This window comes from Anolis carolinensis, unplaced genomic scaffold (genome assembly GCF_035594765.1).
Source record: "Anolis carolinensis isolate JA03-04 unplaced genomic scaffold, rAnoCar3.1.pri scaffold_11, whole genome shotgun sequence".
Classification (NCBI taxonomy): Eukaryota; Metazoa; Chordata; class Lepidosauria; order Squamata; family Dactyloidae; genus Anolis; species Anolis carolinensis.
This window is the reverse complement of record NW_026943822.1, coordinates 19111436-19132915: the sequence shown is the minus strand read 5'-3', so window position 1 is coordinate 19132915 and position 21480 is coordinate 19111436. Positions and strand designations below refer to the sequence as shown.

Genomic DNA, 21480 nt, shown 5'->3' with positions numbered 1-21480 from the left:
GTATCTGCTTAAGTATCAAAATGAAGAGATGCTTATTTGAAGAGGTTGCTTATTATAGTGAGGTAACCTGGCTGATGAAGCCTTTGAGTTGATACATTTGTCAAGGGAAGGGAATAAAGAAATCCTGCCTGGTTACACTTGGCACCTTTAAAGGTTATATAGTAGGCATTGGAAATGGTTTCTTCTGACCTTTGGACAACATAAAGCCACATAAGCCTTCCTTTAGCTACCCTTGTGCATGCAGCTCAGAGACACATAAGGAGAAGAAAAGCCCGACTCCTTTCTGTCAGCCAGGACAAGAAGAGCTCTAATGCATATTCTGGCAATGTTTTCCCAGTGGCGGTAGACCAACTCGGAATACGTCTCTCGCACATTAGCTCTTTCCCTCCTTGGCTCAACTCAAGCTGTTGCAAGAAATGTAATGACAACAAAAACAAGGAAGGAAAGGAAGAGCAGTGCCCAGTAATTCAGAAACCGTAATATGCAAGAGAAAAGATGAAAAGGAAAATACAACCATGCAGAGGGCATTATTGTATTTTATAACAAGAGACAAATGTTGCTGTATCTCCTGAGGGTTTAATGATTTTTTTTCCATTTGGAGTTTCATGAAACAAGAGTCTTATGATGCTATACAGGGCTTGTAGTTGGTGTGGGAGGGACCCTTTGAGGAAGGAAAAAAGTATCTTATTTACCTCCCCCCAACTAAACATTGTCACTTTATTGCTGTGCATACAGTAGCATGAGGGAGAAAAGGAGAAGAGGGGAGAGGGTCCTTTTTCCCTCGCCTCCATTTTCTGAAATTATTTTGTATTGGAGTTGACTCTTACAGTGTGCCTTGCCTCCCACCAGTATCTGATAAGCAGCTAACATCTTCCAGGAGTTGTTTGGAGGCAGTAAGAACAACAAAGAGTCTTGTCTCTTAGAACAGATTTATGGTAGTGTAAGCTTTAATGTATTGCATCCCGTGAAGTGGACTTGAGCCTATGAAAGCTTTCATCACATTTTTAAAAGCCCACACAACTGAATTCAGTTTACTCTGACTTGCTGTGAGCGTGCTCTATGGTTTTCCTTCATGTTTTTATAAGGATACACAAATCACTTTGTTTCCTGTGAATGCCCTGCTTTGCAACCATACCAATAGCACCAGAGTGCAACTTTGGCCAGTGGAAGTAACAGGGATGCACAACATCATGTTGCACTTATCCCTGGATTTTCTTTATTTTTTTTCTTGGACTGCATCCTTTTGAGATCTGGAAGACCATAGAGCTTGGACACAGATGTAGCCATTAAAGTGGAATAATAGTACTGTAATTGTGTAGGGTGAAAGAACTGCAAGAAACAGGTAAAAATCTATCCACCCCCCTCCAGTGTAGCTGTACGCACTAGCAAGATAATACTTTGAAAAAGTCAATTTTGCTTTATTGTCCTTAGGTCTTTAGTTCTGCTAGAAAGTGTGAGTAGTTTGCCTGCCTAACAACTGAAGTTCTGCAACAGAGGTTGATCCCTATTTTTCTTCTGAGGTTTTGAACTGAAACATCTGTAATCACTCAATATTTACTGTTCTGGATGCGGATGATAGGAATTGTATGCCAAAAATATTTGGGATTGAAATACCTACTCTAGATTATAGGAACTAATAGCAGAGCAATTCACTTGTCTTCCTTTTGTCACTTACTTGAACTCATATCTGTACTCAAATCTATAGAGACCATGTTTTTGACAGTGTGTTCTTGCTTTGTAGTTTTCATCATGGGGGACATGAAAACTCCGGATTTTGACGACTTGCTGGCTGCTTTTGACATTCCTGATCCAACCAGCCTCGATGCAAAGGAAGCCATTCAAACAGCTGGGGAGGAGAATGAAAACCATCTCAAGCAGTCAGGAATTTGTATTGATGAAAATGCCTCATTGTCCCACACAGCGCCGGCTTCTGATGTCCCTGTCGTCAGCGTTATTGTGAAGAACACATGTCGTCAAGAATCGTTCGAAGCAGAGAAGGAAGGCAACCATCTTGGTCCTGGCATGTTGCACAATGGATTCCGTGGTGCGGATCTGCCCTTAGAGACCCATAACTATGGGAAATTTGACTCTGCCTTTATCAATGGTGATGGCTTGAGGAACTATCCTGAAAAGATGGAACAGACAAAGTCAGAACCGTTACCAACATTCAGTCAGTTCAGCCCTATCTCTAGCCCTGAACCAGAAGATACACTCAAAGAGAACAGTATTGTAGACAAGCCTAAACTTGCTCAAACCTCCTATTTCCCACCACACCCAATGTATATTCCATCTGGGTCATCAGTGTTAGATCTCCTTAGTAGGACTCTGCCAGAACCAGAGTTTAGTAGATTTATGTCAACTGGACCCTCGCTGCTAGATCTCCTTAGTAAGAAGTTACCAGAACCAGAATTAAGTATGTTTGATCAATACTGTAAACGAGACCCAAAGATAGATATGCATGGACTGCAAGAAAGTAGGGGGGATGTGGGCAGGAGGGAGCACGACAAGAGTCCAGAGAAACGTGAAGCATCCAGTAAAGATCTTGGGGACACAAACACCTTCCTTGGTGGCGGGCTGCCTCTTGGTAACTTCCATAGCAATAACCTGGGAGAAAGTAAAGGAGCTGTGCCTGAGATGAACTTCTCGTCTTCAGTCCCGCCTCGCCAGCGGATCAAACCAGCTCACTCTAAACTGTCATCCTGCGTGGCTGCGCTTGTAGCCCTTCAGGCCAAGAAAGTGGCAGGTTTCCCAAAAGAGGACCAGGCAAATGTGACAAGAGAGACTCCTGCCCCCTTTAAGGATGGCATTAAGGGAAGCCCCAAAATGCCCAAGTCCCCAAAAAGTCCAAAGAGCCCCCTAGAGATTGTGAGAAAGGCCAATAAGCAGCCGGAGTCTCCCCGGAGTGTGTGCAGCGACACCAGTAGCAAAGGCTCCCCTTCGGTGGCCACTGGCTCTCCCCCTGCCATCCCCAAAGTCAGGATCAAGACCATTAAAACTTCTTCTGGAGAAATCAAAAGGACAGTAACGAGGATTTTACCAGAAGCAGACGATTTTGGCAAATCCCCTCAAGAATCGCCGGCAGAGAGTTCAATAACAGAAGAATTTGTTAAATCCTTCCCTTCACCAGATCCAAATTCATCCATGGAGATGGAGCCAGGCAAAGGGTTTGTTAAAGCTTCTATATCGGACGCAGACTTAGCAAGCCTTCAAGCAGATGGCATGATTGCAGACATTCCAATAAACAGCATCCCGGGCGTATCTCTGCTGGCAAACAGCAGCGGGACAGTGAAAGTTGGCCTTGGAGGACAACAGTCAAGCAAGAAGCAACAGCCAGGAGTGGCGGCACAGTCCTCAAACCCTGCCAGCCTCCTTCCTAAAGCTGTGCACTTGGCCAATCTCAATTTAGTTCCCCACAGCGTTGCTGCTTCTGTTGCTGCAAAATCGTCAGTGCAGCGCCGCAGTCAGTCCCAGCCGACCCAAATGTCAGTGCCACTTGTGCACCAGGTGAAGAAAGCTGCTCCTCTTGTTGTAGAGGCATTCAACAAAGTCTTGCATGGTGCCAACCCTGTGCCAATCTATACTCCAAACCTCAGCCCTCCTCTCGAAAGCAGTATTCACGTCCCGGCCTCCGGATATTGTTGCCTGGAATGTGGCGACTCGTTTGCCTTAGAAAAAAGCCTCACGCAACACTATAGCAGGAGAAGCGTCCACATTGAGGTCATGTGCACTCAGTGTTCGGCAACGTTGCTTTTCTTCAACAAGTGTAGCTTGCTCAAACATGCGAGGGATCACAAGAGCAAAGGCTACATCATGCAGTGTTCTCAGCTATTCATGAAACCCATTTCGTTAGACCAAATGTTTTCGCCTTCTCCAACAACAAGCTCATTGACATCCTCAACCTCACAGAATGCGCGGTTGCCCTCCCTCCCAAATAAGACTTGTGCTGCGCCAGGTAGTGGGACTACGAATTTGTCAAACCCTCAGCCAGCTATGCCTCTGTACACGGACCCCTTGAGGCTAATTCGCCATGGATTAAAGTGTTTTGAATGTAATAAGCAGGCACTGGACTATTTAGCCCTAGCAGCACATTATCAGAGAACCTCCGAAGACAACGAGGGACTGGTAAGTCATTTTCTCCTGATCTGAGCTATTTTTTGGTGGGCTACATTAAAATTAAAAACACCAAAAAAAAAAAAACCTCAAAAATACATTAAGCTGATAAGGAAATACGCATTTTCACTTTTTCTCATATACTCAGGGTGTCCAATTTAAGGTATAAAATAAAAAGATAATGAAGACACAGTAGCAATCTCTATGATTGGATGTAATTTAGACATACTTAAAGTAGATTTGTGAAAATCAGTGGGATTTAAGTTGATCATTATTAATTTAAAGACCAGGAATATCATCATCATCATTATTACGTGGCCCTACACCAAACATGACTAAATTTGCATTCAATACTATGAATGCGTTCATGATCTCAAGCATGAACTGTTCAGTGCTAGAACTCCTTGGTAACAGTATATTGTTTTTCCATTTCCCTCAACATTTTAGTGGGATTAAACATTTGAGCAGTATCCCAAAGCTTTTGCAAATTATTGTCATAGGCCTGCCTTGGTAGGTTTATTTAGAAGCTTTTCTGGCTCCAATTGTGGACATTGTGAACCTTCCAGTTCTACCAGAATCCATTCCAAAATATTAACCGCATTTGTGTTTCAGTTCCATACTAGTTGCAGATAGAGAAGTCTATTAATTGGATGTCAAACTGTAATTTAAAATAATACATTTACATTGCAGCAAGTGAACATGAACTTTACAGAATAGACAGCCCACTGGAAATATTTATCATATTGAGACTAAAAATTTAGTGGTCTTTATTTAATAATAGTAAAAAAAACTGGTTGGAAAAAACCTTAGAAGTGCAAACCGGAAGTTTGGATCTGAACTTTATGCATGGAAAATAAGCGCAAAAGTTCTGGCTTCTATTTCATGTCATTCTATTCATTGCAGGGTTGCCACTTTTTTGTGTGTGGGGGGTGTCGAATTAGATGATCTTTGTTGTTGCAGACTTTTAATTCTCTTGATTGCTGAACAGGTTTACACAGAGGAAGAATTCAGTCTGACATTACTGATTCTCGATATGAGTAAAATCCTCCAAATTTGTTGTTATGAAATAGTTCACACTCGCCTTAACCATGATTTGTAGCAGCCAACTTGTAGTGTTGGCTGCTACATCTGTTACAGCAATGTGGAAGCTTTCTGTTCTGTACTCAGTCCTGCCTCTGATCCCTTCTGCAATTATTCTGCTGTCTGGGTGTCTTCAAATACTATAATGTGTTGCTTTTGGACCTTTTAAAAAACCACTTCCTTTGCTGTTTATTGCCTTTACCGCCTCCTTGTGAGCACTGGAGCTGTTTTCTGGCTGTTTACAAGTTTATTCAGAGATCGGAGAAATACCATAACTATCCCATTTAATGGTTTTTAATATCCTTTTGATCCATTTTTATTATAGAAATAGAACAGATTAATATGTTCAGTTACTTACCCTTGACCAAGGGATAGGATCATTTCACAGCATTATGTCCTCCATTCTCTTGATTGACTCCCTCACCCCTGTGTCAATTTAAAACATAGTTAATGGAGGTTTTTAGCACTAGCCCTAACTGTGGTTAACTTTGATCAAGGTTTACCATTTTCCAGATTTTGAAAAGTACAGTTGAAATTGGTTTTGAAAGCACAGCCAAGAAAAAAACGGATTGTTTAAGATTGTCTGCTGACATAAATTTTAAAACATGTTGAAGACTAGAAGTTTGAGCCAATATTGGGAAGTAACCAGGCATGAGAAAAAGTAAAAATTTGGCATGTGATTTAGAAAACAAGAACATTATGTGTATAAAAGGAGAGCATTTGCAAGGGAAGCCGCAAAGGCTAGTACCAGTCTGCTTTACCAGACTGGAGTTCTGCATTTTGTGTTGCTGTTCTTTGTGGTAAAGGTTCAGGCTTTTAAACAAAAATAAAATGCACGAATTAAAGGTTTTGACCAATTTCCTGTTCAGGCTCAGTTTTCTTCAACGATCTGTGAGCTTTCAAAGGTGTCTCTCCTTATGAAGCGAGTTACAGAAAAAAGTTCAAAAAATTGTATATCATGTTAGTATATGATTCATTTTATAAGTATGTAAAATGAACTAGTAGACTTTGCTGATTACATCTTAACTGTCATTTTAATGGCTATAAACGCCTTCAGAAGCTATTTCGTCTGCAGGAGAACAGATCAACAATCTGTCTTCATAACTTGTAATGAGTACGGCTGCCAAATGGTACCTGGTAGAACCAAAACATACACACACACACACACGTATATAACAGTCCTGCAGCTGGTAGTGGGATTAGCCAAGTTTTACATTGTTGCCTTTTTGTTATTAAACTTCAGAAGCACATCCTTAATTATATTGTTAATTAAAACTTTATAGATGTGCTAAAATATCTGAGAGGCTTCATCTCAAATCTTCCCATGCCTTTGAGAGAGCAAGGACAGCTATCAAGTTATTTTGTTTATAAACCGTTTCCAGCTTTACTTGCAGTCTTGATCAGGGTGTTTAGCACAAACATGGAGATGATCTTGTCCTAAATACCTGTGCCTTGTACAGACCAGCAAAATCTCACAGTTCTGTGGTACATCCCATGCTTAGATTCCAGGAATGAGGCAGCACTTTGTAGAAGTGGTTGTTTTTGACTGGGCTGAGTTCCTATCACAATCAGAGCACCAGAAGCCTGTAGATATATCTCCCTTCAAGTCACCTGTTGGACTATGGTGACTCCATGAATTTCATAGGGTTTTCTGAGGCAAAGAATCCTCAGGTGGTTTTATCAGTTCCTTCCTCTACAGCTTCTGATATACATGAGCAGTCCCACATTCAAATACTAACCAGGGCTAACCTTCAGCTTCCAAGATTAAAAGGGATTTGGTGCCTTTAGACATCTAAAATCAGCAAAATTCTAGTTGTGCATTGTGTTGATATGTAAACACTACAGAAGATACTTTAGAAATGTTGAAATTCTAAAGCTTAGCAATTAAATGAACTTTCAAGTGGGACATGAGCTCTTTCTGATCCTGTATAAGCCAAAAAATTCTTTTTTATAATTGCTTAGAATTGGTGTATTGTTGTCCTTTCTGATGCCAAGTTCTTAGGAGGAGAGATAAGGGCAGAAGGATTTTCTTGCCTGGCCTTTTATTTTGCCATGTCATTGTGATGATGGAAAGCTGAAATTGGCCACAGACTTCCATTGCGGGATTTGCATGCAACAGAAGTGTGCAGTCATCACTCTTGCTAGAAAACAACATGTGGGTTTCATGCACACTTTTCATAGGATGCGTATTGCAGCAATGAGTTTCACGTGAATGGAAGCTAAATTTAATTGATAAGCAAGGTGGAGGGAGCATTTTTCAAAGGGTACTGGCTCACATGTAGATAGAAATGGAATCCCAAGATCATTCCCTTAGTGTACAACACATCATCTGTAAGCAGGCACCAATCATCTGGAGACATTCTTGCTGGCAAAGTTATTTTTTAAGACTACAGCTCCATTGATCCAGCCAGAGTGACTTGTAGCCTTACTGGTTGAGAGATTTGGGGAGTTACAATCCACAGATAATTTTTCCAGGCTCTGCACTCAAGTTCCCACAGCTTCTAACTGTGCAGAGTTGCTGGCTTTCTGTTACCTGGCATGCACAGAAAAGCACTTGAAAAGAGGCAGGGAAAACGTCAGTGCTTGATCCACTAAAAGTCTGGCATTAGTCACAACAAAGAAAGCTCTCACAATGTCTCTGTAATAAATGAGTATGCTCTGGAACTCTGGGCTTGTCTAGTGAGTGCTTGCCAGCGAATAATGGGGCCATATGTTTTTCTTCTGACTGTCTCACAGGTAGATTAAGATGAAATAATGCATTGGGCATCTCTCTCTCTGGCAAGGGCTTTGGCCTAATTACGAAAAGCAGTGACTAAGTGTGATTGAGCTTTCCATCTTTTCTTGGAATGACTGACTCAGCAGAAAGCTACTTTTCTCCAGGAGGAAAACCAGAACATGTTAGCATGCTAAAAACTTTCCCAAGTGAAAAATTATTTGAGAATCTAAATAAAGGGAAAATTTGGAAGCCTGAATGAAATAGTTCCAATGCAAGATCCTTTTGCCCATCTGTAGAATTGTAGAACTGTTTTTGCTGCTCATTGTGGACTGTGTTTGTAAGCAATCTCTTGACCTGCTGTTTTTATTACTATGAAACATGATTCAATTACACAAGCAGTATTTCTAGTGATTAGTTGCATCTAGGCCAAAATTGACAGCTAGATAGTATCTTTATTGAGATTAAAGTGGCATGTAATAGTGACCAAGCTTCTGAGTTCATTAGAACTCGTCATCTGGCATCTGGTTAAAATGGAGGTGGAAGTTCAAAGAAGGTTGGGAGTGGTGCAGGTTGAACATCCTAAAATGTTGCAAATTATGTTGCAGATAGTAGATTTTAAAAGATAGAACATTTTTGAGAATAGCATATTGTGCATATTCTTAATACGGAATTTTTTAAAAGGAAAAAAAAGCAAATTTAAGAGATTTAGAACAATTGAGGTATTATGCATGTAAGAGCATGAAAAGCTTTTTTGGGGGGGTAGGAATTATTGCTGCTAGAATTCCCAACCAACAAGGCCACTGGGATTATTGAGAGTTGTAGTCTACACAAATAACTTGTTCAGGCTCTGTATTTAATATATGTACAGGTGAAGGAGATACTTTGACATTTTGATTATTCACAGTTGATAAACCCAATTCCCATCCACATTTCTTTCAAAACAAGTGCCTAGCACACTAGTCTAATATTGGTAGCATCTCTTTATATGGAATTCCGAAATACTACACCAATCTGAAATTGTCCACATAGGTAGCTATGATAGGGACACCATTGCTTTCCAGTGGTTCAGTTTACATAAACTTTGGTTCATGCAAAAAATATTTAAAATATTGTGTATAAAATTGCCTTAAGGCTATGTGTATATGAAACAAATTATATGTTTATACTTGAGTCTCATCTCCAATATGTCTTATTATGTATATATAAGCAAACACTGGTTTTATGGACCCCCACCCCCCAAATACAAAATGCATCAGCAATCCTCGATCTGGACCATTTCAAGGATAGTGAGAGGCTGTCAGTGTGTTATCTATGTGTTGTTCTATGGTATGCAATTTTGAAAGGGAAAGAAAATTGCATTAGGCTCTGCCATTTAAACAACTCGTGAGGGTTTCTCTTTTGTAAAAAAGAGAAACTGGAGCAGATAGGTTTTTGCCGTTGAGATTCATGGTGCACTCCTTGCTGGGAGACATAGGACAGAACTACACCTTATACATACCTTTGTGACTCATCTTCTTTGTTTGAGGTGACTCCTGAAATCATAGTTCAAAACAGAATGTCAGCATGAAAGGAAAAGAACTTCTTGACCTTTTCTCCTTATGTCAGCAATGTTCTGTCTCCTGCCCTGTAACCATTTGTATTTCCTCTGGAGAAAGGTTACTGTGGTTCCAATTTGAAAGAAAACTGGGGACATGCACCAGCAGAATTTAAAAAACAAAACTTCACTTGTTGATGGAAATAGAAGGAAGGTACCAATCTAGCCTTCCTACTGAGGGATTTCTAGCACCAGGGAGCAGACACCAGAAAGTTCCTTTCCTTGTTCCTGAGATGAGAGAAGGACTTCTGTGAAGATCTCAAAATCCAAGAGAAGCTCCTCCAGATCACCTAGACCTAAGCTAGTCTTTGATTTGGAATGGTTTGTTAATCTTACAGTAAATAAAAAACAATGCATTTCATTTCAGACCACAAATCTGGGTCAAGTCAGCCATTCCCAAATCTGTTCCCTCCAGATGTTTGGAGAAACAGTTCCCAAAAGCTAAAGCAGCCGACGCCAAATGGCCAAGTAGACTGACGCCCCAAACATTCAGGAGGCACCAGTCTTGAGGAGGGCTGAAACAGTTTATTTGGATGGAACTTTGTTATGATGATCTGGGTTCAGAATGCAAGTCAAACATCTGCTCTGTTGGAAGAATCTAAGATTGAACCAATGCCAATAAAAAACATCCTGAAATAGAACATAGTATAATTCCTTGTGAGCTGTACTAGTGTGGAGGTGAATGGGGTGAAGTAATATAGTGCAGATGACATCTTATTGTGTAAGTGGCAAGCTTGATAGGTGCCTCTTTTGCAAGACAAGGACATGGAGGACAAAATCGACAACCTTGAAGATACTGGGGATTCTCTTCTGCTCTTTTATACATGTCTTAGTTTTAGATTTGAGGGTTTACGTGTGCTTTTTTGTTTGTTTTTTTTTGGGGGGGGGGGGGAATTGGTTGTTGTAGTCCAAGTCTTCATGAAAACACAGGTTAAATACCTAAACAAGATTTTTAAAACTCAGTGAAACTATTAACATAATTATTGTTTATGTGCACAAGTGAAGCAGTCTAGGAATGGAAATCAGTTTTCCGGACTTAGATTGAGAGCTCTGTGGGGAATTCGATAGACTGCTGTCTGAATTGGCTGAAATTTACCAGATGCTTCTATAAAAGTTATGTATGTTAGTAAACAGTAATCAAACAGTTGTAGTAACCAAGTTGTGGTTAAGATAGCTGCCTTGCCTTAGTAGCAAGCTACAGTTTGGATTTCAAGGAAAGACTTTAGGAGGCAGGAAATGAGCAAAACGTGGTGAGAGTTCAAAAACAGAGGCTAGAAAGACATTCATAGAAGAATCAGACCACAAAGGGCCAAGGAAGCAAACTGCTGCCAGTATGTCTTGTTGATTAGTCTGAGTGGTGAGTTAGCCTCAAACTTCGGTGTTTTAAATTATCAAAGCAAGACTGTGTATTTGGGATCCACCCCTAAGCCCTATCTTGTCTCTGTTGAAAGGCCTTGAATACTTGCTCTTGTTTAGAATTAGAAAAGTGCCTTGTTGATTTAGGCTAAAATCCATGTAATCCAGATTTCTTTGCAAATATCTCTTTCAGGTGGTGTTTAATCCAGTACAGAGCTCTTGTGGAATCAAAAATGGGTCAAATCCACTTTTTACTCACTTGTGTTATACAGTGGGCCAACATTGTCCTGGAAATGAGATTCAACTCTAGTTCAATAGTGCTGCTTCAAATGCCATTCTAGGTGGCAATCCTTATTGTGTCTAATGGGTTGGCTTTGGCCCCAGGTTCAGTTTCTGCAAACTTGGCCAATACTTCTTTGCTCTTTGTCCATGCTTAGCCAAACTGGTTGGAAATTGACATACTGTATTTTAAAAAGTTGAAATACAAAAAGATTTCAAGGACAACATTGGTTTGCGCTCTGAATTCATTAATCTGTAAAGTGACCAGAGATAACAGCTGGTTTGTTAATCTTGGTTGTACATGGTTCATTGAGGATGCTGGCTAATAAGTGGCAGGTTTGTTGCACTACTGCAATTTTCAAGTTGCAGTTAAGGAATGTTTTGAACATGATAATCTGATAACCAAGAACTTGAACTTTTAACATAGCTGTGGATTGTATAGGAAGCAGTAGCTTACCTTTTCACACATCTGCACTTGGCACCAGATTTTAAGATGTAGCTGTTATGTGATCTTGAACATGAGCTCATGGTTAAAAATATAAAATATAATTTTTTTTCATTGCTTTTTCTTTTCTCATTTTATACACCATTTAATTTAAATGGTGAATAGGAAGTTCATTTTCAAACACCTTGTATACTTCTTCTTTTAATGTATTGGAAGGTTTGTATTAAAAAAATCATTTCAAGTGTAAAATAATGTTGCAGTGCTTATTACTTTTGAACGACGCAGCATCTGAGCAATGCACAGAAACATAGAAAGGACAAGGACCCTGCCAAGGGAGCCTGAAATAGGCAGGTACAGAGAGGACAGAGCTGAGGATAGAGCAAGATTGCTGAGAGCCAAATGTGTGCAGGAAAGAAGAGAGGACTGATGAGATCTGAAAAGTGCCAATGATGGCTTGGGAAGATGGCTTGGCTAATGGGAACCTCTCTATTTTGTTTTTGTCCTTTAGACGTGTCAAGTGTGCCAGATGCTGTTGCCTAACAAGTGCAGTTATTGTGCGCATCAAAGAATCCACACTCACAAATCCCCTTATTGCTGCCCCGAGTGTGGTGCCATTTGCCGGTCGGCGTATTTCCAAACTCACGTCAAAGATAATTGCCTGCATTACTCACGCAAAGTTGGCTACAGGTTTGTGTTAAATACAGAGAATGATGGGATTCAGTGAAGCAAACCTGGGGAATCTCAAGCCCGTTTGGAGTGCATAGTTCAATAGCTTTTCTCTCCTCCCTCTCTTTCTCTCTCTCTCTCTCTAGGTGCACTCACTGTGGGGTTGTCTTCATGTCCCAAGCAATGCTCAAAGTGCACATTCACGAGAAACACTGTGAAGTGTTCCACAAGTGTTCATTTTGTCCCATGGCCTTCAAGTCTGCAGATAGCACTACCGCTCACATCACTAACCAGCATCCTGCAGAACCTCACAAGACATCTCAGTAAGTGCCCGTCTGGGTAAATATTCACATTTTCCACAACAGTCTGGCAATTTCTCTTCTTTGTCCAGTTTGTCACCCAAGTCTTTTGAGTTGTCCAAGGCCTCTCATTTACAAAATTATTTCTAGTGCAAAGAGGTAACTTTTCCAAACCATTCCAGTCCTTTAGACTCTTATATCTGTTGATTTACAGAGGAAAATGTTATGTCTCTTTAGCAGCGCAGGACATTATTTCTTCCTAAACAACATCCATTTCTGGGATGGAGTTTTGTGTTATTTTAATGGTCTATTTGGAGAGATTAATATGTTATTGTGAATTTCACATTGAATTTGCTCCAGGGTGATCTACAAATGCTCTTGTGAGACCGTCTTTAACAAGAAGAGGCTTCTGCAAGAACACTTCCAACAAAACGCCAACAAGCTGATGGTAGGAGTATTCAAGTGTCCACATTGCCAGTTGGTGTATATGCAGAAACTCCAGTTAATGCAGCATGTCAAGGTTAGTTCCTTAGGATTACCTCTCGCCTGCACAGAACTAGTAATCTCTGTTTTGAGCAAGCTATTTGAATAAGGATGAGACCGTGATTTCTAGTCTCAGTTGGAGGCCTTCCTCATAGTTTATTAATTTAGATGTAACTGTAAGCTGCAGTTTGATCAGACCAGGAAACAATTACTTAAGAGCACACAAAGGAGAAGGGAATATTCAGATTCCTCTGCCATAGAATAGCTTTTACGTTATCTGCAACAAACATTATTCTGATAGAAACTTAAAAGTGATAATGTTGGGGGTTTTTTTTGATGTTGTGGTAGAATAGAATGTGATTTGTTAAACATAGCATGTTGAGTGTGTTAAATTCAACAGATTTGTGGGAAATGATGAAATAGAGCTTTCTTGAGCAGAACAGTTTATTGCTGTTTTAAAAGAAAGATTGGGTGACTTCCCTTTGTTCTGGTTTTTAAATGGGGAGATGTTAACCCTGATTGCTAACACTCTGTTGCTTGAATGTTGTTGTTGTTGTTGTTGTTGTTGTAATAATATATTTATTACCAGCCTCTCTCTCTGGCTCGAGGCGGGATACAACAACATTAAAACAAGGGATAAAACACTATTAAAACACATACAACAAGATACAGAGAGTTAAAATACCAGTTAAAATCCACTGATGAAATGCAGGTGATGATGATGATAATGATGATGAGGATGATTATGATAATTTTATTTATTATTATTTAAGAGCGTCCATGGGGTTCCTGAAAATCCTGAGGATCTTACCAGCATCCGACAAAAGGCAGAGACGAGAAGCAGCAGTAACGTCCTCCCGACATCAAAGGAGCTGTCAGTAATCAATGGTACTTCCCAGACTTCTTTGACCGCAAAAGATACAAGCCCGGAATCAAAGACGAAGCCAAAAGCCTGCAATTGGACGTGTCGGGAGTGTTCACAGTTGATCTCTGATAGAGAAACCTATGTGTCTCATATGAAGAAAAGCCATGGAAAGGTAAGAGTTTCCACAAAACTTTGAAGCCAGGTTTTTGTTGCTCTTCCCACAAGCTTTATTTACATTACCAGTAGCTTTTCATTCGTCTCATAAAAGTATGAAAAAAGAGAAGTGAGGATTTTTTTTCCTCCTCAAGATTGCCATGGGAGAGATTCAGAGATAACTTGAAAAAAAAGAGGTGGCAATATGATTTCCTGCATCCTATCATTGGCTTTCATGTAATATGGATACTGTTCTTCCATTTAACAAACTTGAAAGAAAGAAATATTATGCATTCCTACTGATCATTTTAAAACTATTCTTTTTTAAATGGAACCACATACAGGGAAAGTAGCAAAAGATGTGCTGCCCAGTGGACATAGGGGTTGTACACCAATATAATTTGGAGGGTCACTGATTCCCGTTAGGTGTTCTCTTTTGTGTGAGAGTGTCTACTTTTTATTGGAATAAGAGTTGATAAAAACATGAACACATAAGCATAGAGGCAAATAAACAGACTTCATTAACAGACTTCTCCAAAAGCTCATAACACGATACAAATAATGCACAAAAAATCTATCATCTACAAACACAAAGCACATACCCAGACAAATACTTAAAATATGATTACATAGTATCGGCACAAGACTCCAGAGATACTAGACTAGATAGCAAAAATATTTCAGCTAGCAGAAATGGATAAATTAATTTTTCTGTTAAGAAAAATCAGTAAGATAGATATTGGGAAGAGTGGGAGTCTTTTTCACGATTCCTACAAGAGAGAAATGAAAAGATACTCCTGGCAAGTTCTGAAAAGGAATGGTCTAGGTTTTTCAGTTCAGAGAAACTGCAAATATACCAACATTCCCATTATATAGATGGATCATTCTGTGGCTGAAGTAGTTCTCTCCTAAGCGATGAACCAGACCATGCAGATCCAAGCCTGTTGTTATTCTCTGGCCTGGCTTTTTGTAGAAATCAGGACTGAATTGGGAGCCAAATCCACTTTCACTTTGGAACTAAGTCTCCTTTTCTATTTTTTAGAATGTGAAGAGGTATCCCTGTCGACAGTGTGACCAGTCCTTCAGCACCACCAATAGCCTGCGCAGACACGTTCGCAACAATCATGATACAGCGAAGAAGGTTTACACCTGCTGGTGAGTATTAGGCTTATCTTTGGGATTTTTCTGGGTCTTTAAAACTACAAAAACATGGTGCAGTGGGTCATCTGTTGCTGCTGTGTTTTAAGACATAGGAGAATGAGGGATTATGTACTAATTGAGATAGATCTTTCAGTTTCTAAGCTAGATTCCCTGATAAGATTGTTGTATGTTCGGCATTAATAATGCAAGCACCAGGCTGTATCTAGTTCGGTAGTTCCTTCTTTGGAGCATGAAAGAAGTACATGAAGCCTCCAGCTGAGCTCTTTTCTCAGCAGCCCAAAACTGGGCTGATTTATCAAGGAGTCAATTTATGTACTGTACCTTTACTTTCACCAAGGAGAGGAGCCATCGTACGGATTAATAAGGAGACAGGAAAGAGCCTTCTGCTATTGCAACGTAGCATACAGATAAAACACAATGTCTGCAGTATCGAGTGGTTTAGTCTTTAGTGTTTTAACTCCCAAACTTTGTAGCCTACATTCATTCCTGCTGACATGATGGTTACAATTCCCACCAAGAGAAAGACAAAATAGAGCCTTGTCCCCTAGAAACCTTTACTTTTTATCTAGATGGAAACAGTTCTTAGCTTCCCTCATTGCAGAGATAAGATCTGCAAGACAGGCTAATGTCACCTTTATTGTCTGTGGAATAGAATACTCTTTGCTTCTCATCCATGGCTCTTGACAAGGGATCCTTTAAATTTTTATATTTGACATTCACCTTTTTTCTGAGAGTGGTTTGGCTTTTCTCAAATATTGTTTAAAGACTATACTACAAAGGAAATCTTTTCATAGAATGAGAGCAAGAATCAACTAATCCTAACCGCCTTACCTTGCTTTGTATTTTTTAAGGTACTGCACGGAAGAAGTTCAGACATTTCCGCAGGCATCTCTGCTGGAGAGCCACATCAGCCTCATGCATGGCATCAAAAACCCAGACCTTTCCCAGATCGCCAAAGCCAAAACTCCAGCAGAAGACTCGACAAAAGTAATCCGCAGACCTTTCTTTAAAATATGAAGGCGGGGAGACTGTCATTTTTCTTTATTGCCTTTGCCACCTTTGTTTTGGAAATGACTTACAGCTTCTAAGTTACTTTTTTTTTCGTGTCAGGAGCAACCGGAGTTGCTTCTGGAGTGAGAGAATTGGCCGTCTGCAAGGACGTTGCCCAGGGGACACCCTAATGTTTTGATGTTTTACCATCCTTGTGAGAGGCTTCTCTCATGTCCCCGCATGGAGCTGGAGCTGATAGAGGGAGCTCATCTGCACTCTCCCCGGGTGGGATCCGAACCTGGCAGCCTTCAGGTCAGCAACCCAACCTTCAAGTCACAAGGCTTTTATCCCCTAGGCCACCGGAGGCTCAATTTCTAGGTTACTGATGACAGATTACTATGGACATATTGGGTCACTGTAAAGAATAGGGAATTAACATCTGGAGAATAGTGAAAATAAAAAATGAGACACTTACTGTTCTAAGTTATACAAGGATAAGTATCAACTTCAGATATTTTTTTCCAGCAAAGTATCAGAAATTACTCTTTTATTTTCCCTCGCTCTGAAAATATTGTTCCATTCCTTTTGTGCAGATGTAGATTTATTAAGGGAAATACTTAAGGCTCAGTGACAGCAAGAGGACATTTGGAGGTGGGATCTCTTTTCCATAACCTTATGATTGTATCCCTCCCTCTGCACAATTACACAGGCTACGTGTGTTCCATGACAATGAGAGAAAGGCTTGACAGGGAATGACACACACACTCTTCTCCTTACAAAGAGTCTGTGGGCATCTCCTTTTGTATCAGCACTACAAACTATTATGCAGTTTGGTGCAGTAACATCATGTGTTGGTTTCACAGGCAAAATTTCCAAAGAGGGTATCTGCTGGTGGTTCAGACCAGACTGAAACGACGACGTCACGATCTGAAGATCCACCGGCAAAGAAGCTGAAAACAGCCCGCTGGAAGTGCGCAAAGTGTGGGTTCACAACGGCCACTGAGACTGAATTCCTGGAGCACATCCCTCGGCACAAGTCAGACAACTCCACTTTCCAGTGCCTGCTGTGCGGCTTGTGTTACACCTCCCTCATCTCTCTGAATAGGCACCTGTTCATCGTTCATAAAATAAAGGATCCGGAGGAAGAGGAGGAGGACGGAGATGAACAGGAGCCAGGACAAGGGGGCAGCAAAGAGGATGTAGAGATGGAGACAAGTGAGAACAGACTCGCAGAACCTAACGGCGAGACAGGCATTGTGGAAGAAGAGGGAGACAGTTCAAAGAGCAAAGACTCTAAGGGCGGTTCTGTGTCCTGTAGCACAGAGAAGCCCAGCTCTCAGAACAAACTTTCAAAGTCTCCAAATATTTAAGAGTATGTTTTCTTTGCTTTACGGCATCAATTGGAAAGTGCGGAGGGTGGTCGCAAATGTGCTGTTGGCTCCACGGAACGGGCCCGGCGTCCTATTCACTTCAGTTAGAAAGGGAAATCAGAAACTTAAAAACTGCCACCATCTCCGCAGCACTGATTAAGTAACGGATGCGAGGGGGAAAATGAATGTCCTGTTGAACCATGTCTGAACCTCCAGAATCAGGAGCACTTTTCTGTATCCCTCCTTTATCCCCCCCCCCTCAAATAACAGGAGCACTCACATACCACTCAAGCCACACACACCCCCAGCACCTCATCCACCTTTCCCTCCTTTTCATAAAAAAGCTTTGCCTTCAGGTTTTTGTTGTGTGTCTTTGTTTTTCTCCTCATGGTTCCTTGTTCAAGTCGACCAGTTGTTCTGTCTGGACCACGTAAATTTATGTTAATGCCTTTTGTCTCGTGTATCCACTAAGCCTTCCATCCACACTTCAAAACAACAACTCTCTCCAACTTCAAAACACTTCATGAATATAATCAAATTATTTTTTTGAACTGTCCTTTCATGAAGAAGAAACTTTCAATACTGGTATATATGATTTCCCCCTGTTTGACAGAGAGAGGGCTGTGTTTATAAGTTTTGCACAAAATAATTTTATGTTCCTGTTCTGTGTGTACATAGTTTGTCTCATTGTCAATCCATAGAGTTGCTGCTGGAGTTGAGCTGGAGCAATTTCTAACAAAATCAAAGGCTGGTTTGCTCAAAGAATTGCCCAGACATAGTGAGAGCTTGGGAGGGTCAGTGCATTGGACTACCAGACATCTTTCTCCCCTGAGCATATACCCTTTCAGTGAGAATTAAGGCAAATACATATTAAATGTCTACAGGAAGGCAGTTTGTTTCCCTGCAGCTCCCTTAATTCCTCATAGTTCCTAGTGGGAGTTGTAATCTCCAACCAGTCTGGAAGATCAGTTTCTCACCTCTGGTTTGTACTAAGTAAAGAAGAGCTCCTTTAGCTTTTCTGTTATAGGGTTAGCATGCTGTCATTTATATGTTATTCTGTTATTTTGCTGTATCAGCAAGACTCATCCTGCAAAATCTTCACTCACAGTGTACTGGGAGGAAACGCAGTTTAACACAGCTCTCACATTCAGCAAAAGTGGTTCCTAGTTTCAGCAGAGAAGGTTTGAGAGAAGCCCGTCCTGAAGAAGTTTGCTCCAGGAATATATATATATATCTATTCCTGCTCCCTCCTCTTCCAAGTGCTCCTGCTTTTCCATCCCTTTTTTCCAAGCCTCCAGTCTTTTGCCTAGTTGACTGATTCGACTCCCGATATTTCCTCGCATCGTACTCCCCATCTGTGCTGTTTCCCACCTTCATGTGTGCTTTTCTCTCATGATTCATGTAATAATTTACTTTTTTATACGGTTTTTATGTTTTGGATCGGAACCCTGCTCATTGTTTACTATATATAATTTAAAAAGAAAAAAACCCTATTTATCTTATTGCATATGAATTGCTCACTTTCTCGTCTGAACGTGTTTTGATAAAACCCTTTGTATTTTTTGATACTTGTGTACATTTTAGCCTAGGGAATGTTTTACAAGGTAGCCTAGCTATAGTAACGATAGCAGGGGTTTGGGGAGGGCAGGGGCGTCCCTCCCAGGCCGTCACATATCTATTTAATCTGCAGTGGCATTTGTGCCTTGCTATAATGTTTACTTCAAAGTATTTCAAATAAAATCATCTAACAATGTGTGGCTGTCAAGATCCATTCTCTTAACACGAAGGAGCGACTCTTTCTTAGGAAGCACCAACACAAAAACAAAAGGTAAGGCTCTCATAGACATCTCTATCGATGAACTGAAGTTTATTGTTTCTCTCCATTTTTTTGCTTTGAAGGCTGCTGTTCTGAAGTTAGATATGGAGTGCCCAGGAAATGTTCTGCAACTGTTTTGTGTGAATTTCCGTGCCTAATGTCTGGTGAACCATCAAGTGTACAGACTTGTTATCACACATGTCTGTACATAGTTATTAATATAGGTTGTATTAAGTGTAATAATCATAGTCCCATTGGTGTTTGCTTATATCCATGTTCTAATGTCCCTAAATCTGGAGGCTACGGTCTAGACCAGGCATGGGCAAATTTTGGCCTTCCAGGTGTTCAACTCCCAGAATTCCTAACAGCCGGTACGCAGTTAGGAATTGTGGGAGTTGAAGTCCAAAACACTATGCCTGGTCTAGATACATATTCTTAAGAAACAATAAGTCTTTCCTCACCCAACTTAAGCTTTTGGGAGGCAGAGGAATGGTTTGTGTCACAGACAGGCATTTCACTTGGTTTCTCCCACTTAAGATAGCAATTTATGTTCTGTATGTTGAAAAGAGCAATATGAGACATCAGAAAAGGCAGGGTAATAAATAAAAAATATTATTATAAGTAAAAGCCTACATTCTAATGGCACGATCCCGTACATTTAATCAAAACTAAAATACCTTTCAACAGGTCTTAATAAAAATAGCACAGGGCTGCAACCTGTCAAAATCAGTAATCTGAGAAGGCCTAACTAGATTGAATTCTCATGGGGTTGCTGTGAGTTTTCCAGGCTGTATGTCCATGTTTCAGAAGCATTCTTTCCTGAAGTTTCACCCACATATATGGCAATCATCCTTAGAGTTTGTGAGATTGATTGAAAACTAGGCAAGTGGGGTTTATCTCTCTCTCGAATGTCTAGGGTGGTAGAAATAACTTTGTTCGAGGCAAGTGTGAATGCTGCAATTGACCGCCTTGCTTAGCATTGAATGGACTTTCAGTTTCAAAGCCCGGCTGCTTCCTGCCTGGGGAATTATTTATATTTATTACAGCATTTGTATCCCGCCATTCTCACCCAAGAGGGGACTCAGGGCAGCTTACAATAAAAACACATATACAGTAGAGTCTCACTTATCCAAGCCTCGCTTATCCAAGCCTCTGGATTATCCAAGCCATTTTTGTAGTCAACGTTTTCAATATATCGTGATATTTTGGTGCTAAATTCGTAAATACAGTAATTACAACATAACATTACTGCATATTGAACTACTTTTTCTGTCAAATTTGTTGTATAACATGATGTTTTGGTGCTTAATTTGTAAAATCATAAGCTAATTTGATGTTTAATAGGCTTTTCCTTAATCCCTCCTTATTATCCAAGAAACTCACTTATCCAAGCTTCTGCCGGCCCGTTTAGCTTGGATAAGTGAGACTCTACTGTATAAAAATAATATAATACATTACAGTTCAGTTAAAATTAATTACAAATAATTGTTGGGAGGTGTTAGCTGGCCCTGATTGTTTCCTGTCTGGAATTCCCTTTTTTTTTTTTTTTAGAGTGTTGTACTTTCTTTATTTACTGTCCTGATTTTAGAGTTGTTAGCCAGATCTTGGACATTCTTAAAATTTTATATAATGTGATTTTATTTTGTAATGGTATCTGTTTTATACGAACTGTTGTTTTGTAGATTGTTTTATATGAATTGTTGTTTTTACATTGTTTTTAGGCATTGAATTTTTGCCTATTTACTGCAACCCGCTTTTGAGTCTCCTCGGAGAGAATGGCGGGGTAAAAGTGATGTAAATAAATACCCTCCAAAATGACTTCCAGATTTGGCTGTATTAACATTCAACAAAAAGAATATTTCTTTTTATTCTACTTAAACTGTCAAGACAATTTCACAGAATCATGGGATTTGTAGTTGAGGGAGGAATACTCACAGCTGAGGGGAAACAGAAAGGGACCCGAGGCTGTTGGGAATTCTGGGAGTTGGAGTCCAAACCTGGAGAGGGCCCAAATTAGCCAGAGAGGCCTTGGGCCTGACTCAACTACAAACCCCAGGGTGTTGCCATAGCAACTTTTGCTCCCCGCGGCGGAAGTGA

General features: G+C 40.3%; 1 protein-coding gene and 1 long non-coding RNA gene across 2 annotated transcripts; one reads left to right on the top strand and one right to left on the bottom strand.

The window, feature by feature from the left end:
• Positions 1–1394: 1394 nt before the first annotated feature.
• LOC103280726 (uncharacterized) lies at positions 1395–21456 on the bottom strand. Its single transcript, XR_010000973.1, has 4 exons — positions 21319–21456; positions 9405–9438; positions 5549–5616; positions 1395–2125 (listed from the first exon to the last, which is right to left on the bottom strand). It is a non-coding gene; the product is annotated as an uncharacterized LOC103280726 (long non-coding RNA).
• znf592 (zinc finger protein 592) lies at positions 1750–19320 on the top strand. The gene is made up of 8 exons (XM_008120699.2): positions 1750–4122; positions 12089–12267; positions 12393–12569; positions 12906–13065; positions 13802–14065; positions 15089–15201; positions 16059–16194; positions 17061–19320. The coding sequence occupies exons 1-8, from the start codon at positions 1750–1752 to the stop codon at positions 17565–17567; spliced, it is 3909 nt and encodes a 1302-aa protein (XP_008118906.1). The 3' UTR covers positions 17568–19320.
• Positions 21457–21480: the final 24 nt, after the last annotated feature.